Source organism: Triplophysa dalaica, chromosome 4 (genome assembly GCF_015846415.1).
Source record: "Triplophysa dalaica isolate WHDGS20190420 chromosome 4, ASM1584641v1, whole genome shotgun sequence".
In the NCBI taxonomy this organism is placed as follows: Eukaryota; Metazoa; Chordata; class Actinopteri; order Cypriniformes; family Nemacheilidae; genus Triplophysa; species Triplophysa dalaica.
The window spans coordinates 16,937,864-16,951,935 of NC_079545.1; the positions used below are offsets into that span (position 1 = coordinate 16,937,864).

A 14,072-nucleotide genomic window follows, 5' to 3' on the forward strand; every position below is an offset into this window, starting at 1 on the left:
CACAATACTGACTGAGAGACAAAAAGATAACCTAAAGATTCCTTTTTAACAAAGGTTTTTAGCCCTTACCTTCCTCACACTGAGATCCGCTGTATCCAGGACAACATTTCCACTCCAGAGAGGTGACGGTGCGGTAAACAACTTTATAGGATGGACGAACCACAGTGCGGTAGCTACAACAAACACGTGCAACTGTTAATAAATGTCTTAACAAAGACGGCAAAGCTACAAAAAGATACATTTGTATGGACCTCCCACACTGATTTTACATAAAAGTTTGGGTAAGTAACATAAATAGTGTTGTTTGCTCAATCTGTCAACATACGTTAGATATCAGAAATGTATTGGGGTGACATGGTTAAAATCGAAAGATACATGTTTGTAGAAAAACATCACACATTATAATTTCAGTACAATGTGCTGAAGCTGTTTTTCTGAGAAGAACAACGAAAACTTTCACATCCACTGTGAGGTCTCCATGAATGAAAGCTCATAACGAGAGATCCCCAAAACCAAATCTATAAGTGTGTGTGAATAGTAAACTCACCTTCCCCCGTTGCATCCCTGAGGCCACCTGCAGGTCTGGTAGACTCTCTGAAGAGTGGTTCCATTCTGCACCTGACACGTCACTGTCTTTGAGACCGTTTGCGGACACCAGTTCCTAAGAGAAATATGAGCCACAGAGCTCCATCAGACATTGGATGCTTCTAATGACATAAGAATAACAAAGCAAGTCCAAACACACCACAGCTGGACATAAAATCTATTCCAACAAATATTGAAAGAAGACCCACACACTTAAAAGTGATCGGTGTTTAGTGTTCTCTGCAGGACGTCAGAAGAAACCCTGCGTGTTTCAGTCCTTCTACGGTCTCCGCGTGCTTTTTCAAAGCACTTTATGGTGTTTACGGAGGTTAAATGGCCCGTGAGCCCGGCAGGAGAGTATTGTCAGCGATGTTTATTTTGCGCTCTTCCACTATCAATACACATCCGCCCATTTTTTATTCTTTCCGCAGGACTACAAGCGGGTCAAGTCACGGAGGGGGACGGAGGGGATGGGCGAGTGACTGTAGGTTCCTCGGGCTAGATTTAAGGCAGCTTTTGAAAACTCGAGCCAAAATGCTTTAGTCCCCGGGAGAAGACTGGCTCTTTTGTGCTGCTTTCTATCATTCGAAAAAGCTGCAAAACATTTTGAGTTGCATAAAAAAAGAGCTTAAAATGAGTCACTGGTGGTCGAAAATGTCAAAAGCGTTTTAATTCAGCACAAAAACCTGCGTCTTATTCACTTAAAACACCAATCTGGTTTAACTAAGCACAAAATGTATTGAAATAGAGCTGGGTTGTGTTTATATTCAGTCTTTGCCTTTATTTCTATGTAGAGTAGCAAATAAACAGCGCTGTCTGTATGCTCAATTCATTCAAGCAGACATTTACTTTCATCCGCTGTTTTTAAAAAAAAATAAACCCCAGTAATCTTTCAAAATTGCTTAGGAAAGAGTTTAGCCTCTCCGAAAAATTTCCCTCTGTTTTGAAAAGCTTATTCTGAGTAATACGCTTCTGTTTTCATTTTATATATAAAAGCCCGACTGCCCCAAAACATGAATCCATGCAGGACAGCTTCTCAGACCTGACACAGAAATGGGCTCCAGGTATGGTTTCAGTCACGCTCTTATTGTTAAGTGGAAAATGCAGGCAAGAGAAGCAGACCTGAGAGATAAAAGTCATCTGGAAAGTTTGCCACGGTTATCATTAAACGTGCCCTACATAACGTGGAACTTTCTAATTGGGAGGCCAGTGGCAAATCCAGGCTGATTAAGAGCAGACGACGGTTGGGAAAGTAACGGAGAGAACCAAAACAAAGCTGCATGGCCCGAGCCCAGGCTTACGCCGCATATGGCAGAAGTCACAAAAGAAAGGAATGAACGTGGGTTTGAGGAGAAACACCAATCAGATCTCTTTCCCCCTGAGTTCCCTCATGATTTTCACACAGAAGGGCTTGAAACAAAGAGCCATTGATAAATTCACCTCAAACAGACCTTTGTATGAACCATTATGCCTCAAGTTGAACAAACATAAGTCAAGGAGATGTGGAGCAGAATTCAAAGCGAGTAACTGCATGTGTAACATATGGAGGTCATTATATCTAATACTTCGGTGGTTATTATAAACCGCTCGATGTGCACGCGGCTACGATCACACACCAGGAAAACAGTACATGCTAAATGATTAGCATCAATCTGCCTGTATTAGTGAACGTCTATATATGCCGTTGTGTGCGTGTTGCCAAACTGTACACTCTACTTGTAAATGAAATACTTTGGGCATTTCAGGAATTGACAGTTTTGTGACTATTTTTAAGCAGGCACAAACAATAAATGGTTACACGCGAAAGTGCATACATAACAGATGTGTGTAATTGTTTCATCATAGGAAGTCAACATCAGGTTTCACATGAATAATCTCCACGCTCACACATTATCAGCTCATTATATACATGTTTCAGTCTATTCCCAGAACTGGCTTAAACTGTGAAAACCAGCTTCAAGTATTGCCAGACGTTTCTAAAGCCTATGAATTTAGGTGGATTCCATGCCCTACTGAGACGAGAAGCAGTATTGGGGTAACCACAGACTTATCCGATCACTACTTGTCCAGCTGTCCAAACCTAGCCAACACACACACTTATTGCATACACAAAGACAGAAGTCAGTCTGGCCACAGACCAGGGTTATTTTTGTAAACCGCTAGTTATGGAATCTAAAGCCATAATCATATGCTTTCAAGAAATACAGAAATACATGAACAAGCATCCACAATTCATAAACAAGTGTATAAAAAGGATAACATTTAAAATCAATGATTTGCCATTTGGCAAACTGTCGCTCGGGCCATACATGCAAGAAAGTGTCCAGCTGCCATGTTTGAATACACTAAACATAATTTAACTAAGTAGGAAATGTTACTGAAGCAACGTGGTTTGTTTGCAAAGACTCCAATAAACCAATTCAAGCCCAAACCTTATTCTTATCCCAAAACTTAAACATATCCCTAAAACCAATTATTTCTTTGGGAAAGGGATCACATGACTAAACAAACACGTCATTGTTTTCCAATATCTCAGTTTTCCCTGTCTACACTGCAATGTGAAAATTGTGTTTTATATTTATGCACAGGCCCTGTTTTTCCTTGGAAAAATGGTCTGAATGGTCCAAAATAATTTTTTGCACATGTATAAAACTTACCAGTAACCTCGTGTCCTAGTGTTGTCGCTCTACGTACACAAGAACAGAGAATGCATAAAAGTACCGAAATTAGTTCTTTATATCAAGGATGCATCAAATGCGGCCTTGCGCACATACGGAACCCGCCTGAAGTCCCAGAAGTCACTGTGATGCATTCATCCAAGTTCGTTCTTCCGAGGCTGCCTTGCAAGACCGGTCTTTGAAAGAACACAAGTCCGTTTTATGGAATTGAGAAATGGCCTTATAGTTTAAATGTTAACTTCAGAATTTACTAGCATGTTTTTTTTATTTAGATTGTTTTGTTATTTTATTTTAATCAAAATTGAATAAACTACGTATTATTAACAACTATTTATAATACAACTATATTGCTTATTGTTCGGTTAACTTATTAATAATTCACTCATGTTAACAAATACAACCTTATTGTAAAGTGTAACCAACTTACAATGTCAAACTAAAATTTTAGTACAGCATATGCCCAATATTTAGCCTACACACAATATAAAGATGCAGAAATAATTAACGTATGTGTTTAGGTAAAATTATAATTTTTGTTTCATTCTGTGCACTACTAACAATATTTTCGAATACAAATATTGCTCTTATTTGCATTGATTTGCAGGAAATGAAAACTGGAAACAGGTCAAAATAACAGAAAAGATGCTGTGGATTTTTTTTTAGACCTCAAATACTGCAAAGAAAACAATTTCATATTCACTTTCAAGCAATACAACAATAACATTTGTATATGTATTCAGTCGATATTGCTTTTATCAGTTTTCATGTGTCTTGTCATGCCTTTTACATTGCTGTTGGATGACTTTGTCACTCCTGAGGTTTGATTTTGTTGAAATTCAACAGACACTGGATTGGAATGGCGACAATAAATCTAGAAATGTTGATTAAATAAAAATTGAGCTAAAAAAACTATTTTTTTTCCCACGGCTTTAATTACCGTACTAATATGTTTTGCTGGCAAAATATGCTATTCGGTCAGATTACAACTACTTTTAATTTGCTGTCTATAGCAAAAGATGCTTTTTGAAATCAGATGTTGAAGTTACGGCATCTAACAAGAAGAACGAACTGGGCTATGCTGTCCAGACAAAACTTGACCTCTTAAATCAGTCACTGTGCCCAGCAGTCACATGAACAGTTAGTAGGAGGTGTCATCTAAGCAATAAGAAGATAAAGATCCAGAGTGGATCACGGTTCCCACAGTGCCTCAACAGTATCACAACATCACAACAGTAGCATGATGAACCGAGAGATTTGTTGATCCGCTCGTTTCCTCCTCCTCTCATCTGATCCAGACATGGTATCAAAGCTGATCTGTTACTTTTCCCAGAAGTGCTCTCGCAGTGCAGTAATTAAACCAACTGTTCAGAAAAAAGAAAACCGCATCAGGTCTAGTATCCCAGCACGAAAATATCTCTTAGTTTTCAAAGAGCGCACAGTGCACGTCATTCTCCAGATCATCTGAAAAATGGGACGAGTCGGGAAAGGGTCCAGCGCTATATGAACTAATGAGAGGATTTATAGAGAACACACAGCACAAAAGCCTTTGAGTGGGAACTGACCCCTCGCCTGCTTTCTGAACACAGAGAAGCAAAATGCAGCTTTGATCCAGATTGAAGCCTCAAGGGCAGGGAGAGGCCGTGGGTTAGAAGAAGAGGAGCGCTACTTACAGACAATTATCCCTTTAATCTGTGACCTCTCCTTCACACATCTCATCACGATAATATTACTGTTCATAATTATGCTGCTTGTACAGTATAACATACTGTATATAGTAAAACATGTCAGAAGACTCTCCGACCAGTTCAAGTACATTACACTCAAAGCCTCATTGAATCTGCAGTACTGCTTTTAGTTTCATTGTGTCTCAGACACAATGTGGTAGGTAATGTAAATCAAGCTAAAAGGTGTGAAGGCTTTCAACAGCCCAGCAATGCTACATTTCACTGGCATCAGCATGCACTTGGCCAACACTTAGAAGGACCAGCTCTTTTCTTCAAATACACACAAGGGCCCAGAAACCTCATAAATAACTCCGCCATGTCCATGGATCACAGTAGAGAACGTGGGGGGGAGGACAAATAAAATCAGAAAAGGATGGCAGGAATCGCACAGGGTTGGACCATGCACAACTTTGCGAACAGCAAGCAAGGCCAATAAAACAAAAGAAGTAAAACCAAAGTATATATGAAAACTGGAGGAAAGATCATGGGACTGTCTTGTTGTAAGCAAACGAAAAGTTGGGGTTGCTAATGTGACACATTTGTGACCATGTCTGTTAAATTCCGACTTTGTTTAATTATGACACTAGAAACTTTGATTTTAAACTTTTATATCTACGATGATTTCAATCTTGACGTGGCCTCATTCGCACTAGACCGCAGTCGACTTTGAACATGCAAAATTTATTCGGAAGGTTCTGCAAAAATGATCTCAATCTTCTATTGGTCTCATACATTCATGTGATGCAAATTCACAGTTCAGAGTTCACCAAACTTGAATTATGCCATGCAGCGAAATGTGAAATATCTTCCGACGGGCTCGCGTTTCAGGTTTGGCGCACACGTGTGCGTATAAATGGAAGTCAGTGGAACGAAAAGTCTGCAGAATTATTCAGTCAATATTAAAGATATCAAGGTTATATTTTCACAAAATGTTTATTTTAGACTATGTATGATGATTTTTAGTAAATCACAAAAAACTATCTTAGGCTGGGTTTTTACATATAGGATCACTTTTAAAGCATGATATTGAAGTTGTCAGCTCACACAAAACAAGAGATTTCTAAAGATTACAGACTCTGGAGGAAAATAAATCAAGTTTGAAACAGAAGACAATAGAAAGATGTGGCAGCTGGACGGGAGGTTTTGGAACGAGAGCATTTCATCATTGCGTCAGTAATGAAGCCCTCCTGGGAGACGCTGGGGGTAAGATAACCCAATTAAGACCGTGTTCACGGCCTCCAACAGTGGGCAAAACAGAAAGGCCTGAAGAAGATTAATGACGTGCTGAAAGAAAGCATCAAGAAGTACTAAAAAGGACAAAAAAGAAAGAAAAACGAGGAATGGAAGAAATACACCGGAACCTTCTTCAGTCCCTGAGATGTTCAAAGGACAGGTCAAAGGCCAGAGGGAGAGAGTCGATCTCCAAAGTCGAACTTAAGAACCAGCCCCATGGGATAAACACTGCTGAAGGGGATGATGTGGATAAGTGATTGCACACAAACAAGCCCTCGTACATCATCAAGGTGCTCGGTGTATCCTTTCCGAAAGTAACTTCATCCTCACAATGAAACTTGTGAGATTACTGATTTGAGTTTCATTCGGTTTGACAGACTTGATATATATCGGACTGTCAGTTAGGGGGCCGCCAATTGCTTTATACGCATTTCCTTTCACTTAAATATATAAACATATAAAACTGTCACATGGAAACAAGACGGAGATGCAGCTTGAATCACCAATGCAAATGAAAGCAAAGGTATTTCAGATCTAATAAATCTATAATTTACCGTTTTCCCATTTTCACTGGGTTAACAATGAAGAGCAAAACAAATAAAAGTGAATGAGATCATACACAACCATAGACAAAATTCCCACTGAACAACACTTAAGGATCAAAGAGACACCCCCTTTTCTTCTGGAGGAGGCAGAATGAGGGTGGAGGTATGTGTTGATGGGTCAGCAGCTAAAGGTCCCTATGGGGCCGAGTCTTACACTCCCACCCAGAGTGCTGCTCTTCGGGGCACTGAAGCCGAGCTGAACAGGAAGTAGTTACTCACTTAACCCCCAACTGTACAGGACTTCACCAGCACCTTTAATTAGACTGATATTCATAAGGGGCTTTTCTCAGGACAATTATGTCCTGGGTATTGTCTTGGAAGCATGTAAAAATGGGTTTGGTTGTGGGAAGGTCAAGATGTTGGACAGGGTTAATTATGATTTATGGCTGGAGCTCATGAGTTTACAGCTCCTCACACTGATGCTTTATGATATAGAATGAATGGCTTCTGTGTCCTCTGATGTGGGAAAGTTGGTTCTGGTTGTCAAAAGTAGATGCTGTATCCATTGTGATGGCAATGAGTTTGGGTTTTCGGGGGATTAGGGTATACCAACAAATTAAAAAATCGGATCAGATAGAAATATTGTTGTTTAGAGTATGAACTGCATATTTCCACTGTTTACAAAGAGCTGCTGTACATGATTTACTTGCTCTAAATAAGTAATCAATCGAGTAATGAATAATGAGTAATTGCTGATCGAGCTTCACTTTAGCAGGGCAGTGAACACAACACACATACTGATCAAATGTCAATCTTGAATGCAATGTACTACTGCACTTTAGATACAATTGTCTGCCAAATGTGTAAATGTATATGTAAAGCTCTGAGACAATTCTCATCAAAAGCTTTTCAAAGAGATCCCTCTTCTCTGCATCATAAGACCACAGTGAACTAAACCTCTCTCTCTCAGCATGTAGACCATGCAGCTGCACGTGTTTAGTAAACACTGTCTGCTTCATTGGTTTGACTGACAAGAAGAGGGGGACGAAAGATTAAACCATCAGCATGAAGAGCAAAGACCTCCTCCACACCTGCACACATACTTGAGAGAAACCGTATGCACATCTAGCCAACAACTAACCACTTGCACAAAGTAAATATTTAAATGAAGATAGTGGGATATTGTCGAAGAATAAGTCTCAGTTTCTCACATTCACTGTCCAGAAGTCGTGTGGTAATGAATGGATGAACTGAAGTTTGAACGAATCCTGACTGCACATTTTACGCATGTTTAAAAGGAAGGACAAGGTAAGTACAGGAGAACTGCGCTTCCTCCACACAGGAAATAGGAAACAGACTGTCAGACTCGTAACGATCGTTAGGTGTTGAAATGGGAAATCGTCACAGAGGGTAAAAACATAAATTAGCGGATATAATTGAATACAAATATGCGTAAAACAGCTTATAGCAGTTAACTGTTTAGCATTCACCTACATTCAAACCTAAAGTCAAGCTAATTAAAATAGTTACATTTTAGACCGAAGTTATAATTTAAATGCGCTTTTTTTACCTCAAAATGTTATTGTAACTAAACAAGATAAAAGTAACTCGCTTGGCCTACTGCTGAAATAATTTTCCGCCGATAGAAAGTTTAAATATCAGCCAACAATAGAAAAGTAGTGAGGTAATGAAGTGATGAAACTACACTGCAGGCTGCCCATCGGGGAACTTCTGTCATCATTTAATACAGCTTACCTTTTCGACGTGTCTTTGTGTAGTATCTGGTACTTGAAAGCTCCGGGTCCCCACGTCCCCTGAACGCACGTCAGCCACAGGACCAGCACCAGCGGCGTCCACGAGAGGAAAGATCTCCGGTACACCGAGGACACGGCGCGCCCGTCACACGCTCCCATTTCAGCCGTGAATACAGTCAGCGAAATACTGTCCCGCTTATTTAAAAATTCTACGTCTTTAGGAGGGATGTACGACTTACTAGACTAATTTGTCAATTGCAGTTTCCTGAGCATTAAAATAATAGATGTGCCGCGTCTCAAACACAAGAGTTAGTTTTAGAGGGATGTCACCGGCACAAATAAATCTCTCTGCGCTCTTTCCACAAAGTTTCCTTGCAAGACAAACGTTTCTTAAGAGCCACGCGAACCGGTCCCGCCTCACTCCTCCATCTCCGTCTCTTATTGTACGTGACGGTATATTTCTTGTCTGCATCAACACAATGGGCAAGAAAGCCGTTTTATAGTCGCCTTGAGTCTCGTAGTCCGTCTAGGTTTTTTTTCACCCAGCCCAGCTTGTCCCCTCACTCCCCCTCTCTGCTCTTCCAGTGAAAACTTAGTAAAGTTTGAAACACGGAACAGATAGACGGTACAAATTATTTTAGAAACATAATACTGATTGCATTTAATAGAAACGATACTAGTATTTATTAAAGAATATTAAATACGAATATATCTCATGTCACAATCTTTTCTCCTATAGGCAAAGGGATTACAGTGAATGGAAATTCATCATAAGACATCTTAACAATTGTGCTTTTAATTTAAACCAAACTGTGGTCAAAACAAGTCAAACCTTTATTACAGTTTAAATGAAAATAATCTGGGCTGGCTGTCAAAATATACAATATGCACAATACATACAGAATACATATACAGAATTTGAGGCACAGTTTATACTTCAAATTTATGTAACTAGAAACTTCTGTTAAAAGCAATGTTCAATCATTTACTCTATAAATAAGACTTTTTTAGGCCTTAACCCTAAACCTTAAGCACTATAATAAATTGAAACTGAGCCAAGAATACAGACAAAAGCAAGTGTGCATGTCTGCAAAATACAGAACGATTTTGGTCCTTAAGAGAAGAAAAGTAGCATTTAAAGCCATTTAAAACTTGTGACCAAGCTTTATGTTCGGTGACTTTTTATTAAATTATAACCAAAAGTGCTTACAGACTCTAACTCGGTCTCACCTCGCCACATGTTTATACTTCAAACGGCTTAAAAAGTCACCTGACAAAACCCCCCGCCAAAAGACAAAGCACATGTATGGTCTGGATAGGATCCAGAGCAGGGCAAAGATAGAGAGCAGTGCAGAACGAGAAAGATGGGAACACAGTTTACTCTAACCACTCTTCTAGCCCTGTAAAAACGAAGAACCAAGAGATTTTTCAAAACCACAAAGCTGCGCTCCATGTCCAAGCTAAACACCTGGCTCAGCAGGCAGGACGTTCTCCAGCCCCACTCATTTATATCTAAGGATGAGTGACTTTGCTTTATGGATCCCCCTACAGCCAAAGAAATAAGCAAAGCACGGACAGTAGGCATCAATCTCACGGACGGCCAACATCTGCAGGTGGTGTCACAGTTTGAGTGATCTGTCCCAAAGAATGACCAATCGTAATGGGAAAAATGATGTTTCAGATATGAAATGGTCCAGGCACAGAAGCTAAGGAAGGTGATTGGCCAAAGAGCACGAAACACCAGGTGGACACACACACATTCGAAACACAACACGGCACACGCTGGTGAACAGTGTAAGCAAACACTCAGAGACTCTAGAGTCTAGAAAAAAAAGTTATGTTAAGCGACACATGTGACATGTCAACACTTTCTGTTCAATCCACCCATGGCATTTTTAAAAGCAGCAGGTGCAAAGCCGTGCCAACCAGACACCGGAGCGTTTCTGGGTTAATATAAATCCCTGCTGTGTGAGAGCTGAAAATAATCTTGGCTTGAAAAGAAATCAAGAGGGGGAAACAGCACCAAGGGTCTTTTTATTAAGCTCTTTTTTCCGTTTGTCTTGCTACTTGATTCTCTTTAAAGTCTGTATCTCTGCTTCTTTCACAACTGAGCGACTTTTTAAATTTTCCCCATGTTTAATTTACTATTGCAGCGAAGTTCACAAAATTTCTCCTGGGACATCTATTGACTTCTTTTCATCTTGAGTGGTTAAACACACTTTTTATTGCTTCTAAAAGTACCCCCAATGAAAAATCTTGGCAGTCACTTCCATTGTAATGGAGCTCCTGGTGCAAACATTGAACACTCCTCAAAACAAGGATTTGCAGAGAAAATGAGACTTTTGTGTGTGCGCATGTGTGGAAGGTTGGCGGAGATACCTGGCTGTTCTTTATCCTATGCAATGTTTGTTAATGTTTGTAAAGATTTTATCCCACTTAATTATAGAGCAAAATCAGCTCACTTGGCCATTATACATCTCATCATAACATGAAGAACACAAACCTGCCAAACCCTGGATATTACACAAAAGAATAAAAAAAGAGGTTGGGTAGAGATATCCCAGGTGGAAAAGTTCAGCTCTATCTGGCCATTATTTGACACAGATTAAAATTTTCCACTTTTCCTTGGGCAAACTTTGAGCCCGCAGAAGCAGGAAATATATATCCAGGTCTATAAGAATGGGCTGATTTCCTTTGGTGACCCAAAGGTTACATATGAAAAATGTGACACATGCCAAAGCAAAGCATGAACATATGCAGATCAGACATGAAAACATGAACCTCTTGAATCTATGCTCCCATACCTATATCCTGTACGTATGTATGGAACATAAGTCAAAGTCTGTCCACCCTAAACCTGGCTGATGTTCAGTTTTTCCTGTAGGAGAATGTTTTGTATAACAGGACTATGAGTGAACTATGTGTGTGGGGGGGGGGGGCTGTTGGGTTGAAGGTTCTGACGGGAGATGGTATGGATGGTGAAACAAACCTAATATAGAGACAGAAATGTTGGCGCTGTAATTAAGTGAACACAAAGCAGACTCTCTTTCCCTTACTGGTGCCACCCCCCCATGCTTCTGACCGGTGTTAGAAATGTCACAAGGAATCATAAAGACCTAATATCCTCTGAGATTGAATAGATCTGGGGTGGGAGAGGGATAGAGGTGAGACAGGGTGCATGAGCTGTGCTGGCGGGCGTCCAGATGTCAAGACACAGAGGAGAGCTTACCCCAAAACATTCATCTGGAGTGTGCTGCCACCTGGCGGTATAAAACTAAATACTTGTGAAGCCAAATGTGAGGAACAGGTGCAGCAGTACGGTGACTATTGTACGTGATAAAGAAGAGTGCCACTGCCCTGCAACATATACTCAAAAGAAAAATGCTACTTTATGCACGAAAAAATATGATGTTAAGTTGTATGGCTTTTTGTTTAATAATAATAATTGTTGGAAATTGGAATACTTGAAACTGGTACAGAAGTGTAATAGAGTATCTCCTTCAGCAAAGAAGAGAAAATGCAACGAGACCACATCTGTTCTGTGTCAACCACCTTATTGCTTCGAAAGGGAGGGGTGAGGGGGAGGAAGTAGTTGGTTGCAATTTGCAACCTCAACCCTAGATGCCGCTGAAAACGTATCATTGCTTTTTTAAATAAACAGAGCCTGATATAAGTTTTATGCCTGCAGTCAATGAACACTTCGGTCTTCCCACTTTGCGTCTAGACTGGCATTTCTTCTCTCAGAACTGAATTTTACAACAGCATATAAACTAGAGGCCGGAAGGCTGTGTAAGTAATGCATCTCAGTTTATCATTACAGATCTTTAAATGTGTTTCCGCATGTTTAGCTTGAACCCCTTTGGAAACTTACAACCTAAAGCAACCAAATCAAAAAGGGGAGGTCTGACCAGCACATTATAGTAAATTACATGCAGGTCTATCAGCAGCAAAGTGTGCCTGACTGCTAAAAGGCTCCAAATGAGAGTGGAGGTGTGTGGTGAGCCACAGAAGGAAGTTTGTGTGGGGTTTAATTACTTCCAGTGTTAATTCAAAACCTTCATCTATTTTCACCAACAAGTGCCATTTCTCTAGCATCAGACACAAGTTAAATAAATGTTTTTTTACATTTTATTTAAGGCACTAGAATCGACAAGCTTCTATCTATGGTTAAATAGTGGCGTCATACTTCAAACAAATATCACTTAATGCTAAACATGAAAAACATATGCCAATATTCCCCCACATAGCATCCTATCATACTCGGATATATGTGCATCTTAACACATGCAATGCATTTGGGCCATAATGCGAAGACGTAGAATGCTATAACGTTACATCTGCATCCACACATGGACAGATGATCCACTACACTGGTTTATAAAAATCACCACGTACAGGTACATCTAAAATAAATGGAATATTCAAATTTTCTGAATTTTGGGTTTTCTTTATCTGTAAGCCACAATAATCATCAAAATTTCAAGAAATAAATGCTTGAAAAATTTCGCTCTATGTGTAATGAGTCTATATAATATATGGGTTTCACTTTCGGAAATGAGTGACAAAAATATGGACCTTTTTCATGATATTCTAGTTTTTTTTAGATGTAACGTTACCCGTAAATGCTACAATATGTCTCCAACTAACTGATACATCTCATTAAGCTGTTGTTATTAGTGCACAGCATGAAGCTTTAAGTCTATACACTCAATCGAACATTACTGACAAATAAAAAGTACAAACACGTCGATAAAATATCTACTCATCCTCGTGTCACTCCAAATCTGTATTTTATTATTATATTTGAACACTGCACCAAATGGAAAGAAAAAGTTATATAAAGTAGTCCAAACACGACTTAATCACTGTATTTTAAGTCTCGAAATGCCATACGTTTAGTTTGTTAGAAGAATAAATAACTATTTCTTATCAAATATAATTAGACCGTGTTTGTTTTCATTAGCACAGAAGAGAGCGCCATCTACAGCACAGGAGAACACTTCCTTTATTTGTATCCATCCCACGATTTTTTCAGATTTGTATGGAAGGATGTTCTGTGGCTAATATAATATTTCTCCTCAGACCATATATGACTCCATCCAAAAATAATGACATCAGTTTACAGATTCTCAGAACAAATGTAACTTAAAGAGTAGGTAGCATGAGATCATGAAAATGACATTTCATGCAGTCTGTTATGTTGCCGTGTTTGAAAGTAAGCTGTCTGCCAGGTTGTAAGTCCGATGGTGTATAAATAACAAAGTTATTTGCATGTAAAAATGGGAGTCGATTCTGAATCACACAAACGAGACGTGGAATAGTTCACCCGCATATCTACGTCACTAGACATAGTCCCCGCCTACGTTTTGCTGAGACTGACGCGAAAATGTATCTCTCTTCCCCCAAACACTGTCGCTCGTTCATGATGCCTGTGTATCATGTCTATAGTCTGTGTTCTACGGTGTGAAACTAAGTCCATCTTATTTCAACGACCAAAGGAAGAACGTCTGAGGGAAAAATGGTAACAATTCATTTTTCAAACGTTACCAAAGG

The 14,072-nt window shown here is 39.5% G+C and overlaps 1 protein-coding gene across 4 annotated transcripts in view; it reads right to left on the reverse strand.

Moving 5' to 3' along the window:
* The window catches only part of emid1 (EMI domain containing 1), a 62,428-nt gene extending 53,377 nt beyond the window's left edge, over positions 1–9,051 (reverse strand). For all 4 annotated transcript variants that reach the window (XR_008906537.1, XM_056746641.1, XM_056746642.1 and 1 more), the window contains exons 1-3: positions 8,521–9,051; positions 548–661; positions 70–173 (exon numbers count right to left, since the gene is read on the reverse strand). Coding sequence is in view for 3 of the 4 variants with exons in the window: in XM_056746641.1 (XP_056602619.1) it covers positions 70–173; positions 548–661; positions 8,521–8,678 (376 nt within the window). In the remaining variant the exon portion in view is untranslated. The remainder of the gene's footprint in view (positions 1–69; positions 174–547; positions 662–8,520) is intronic.
* Positions 9,052–14,072: the final 5,021 nt, after the last annotated feature.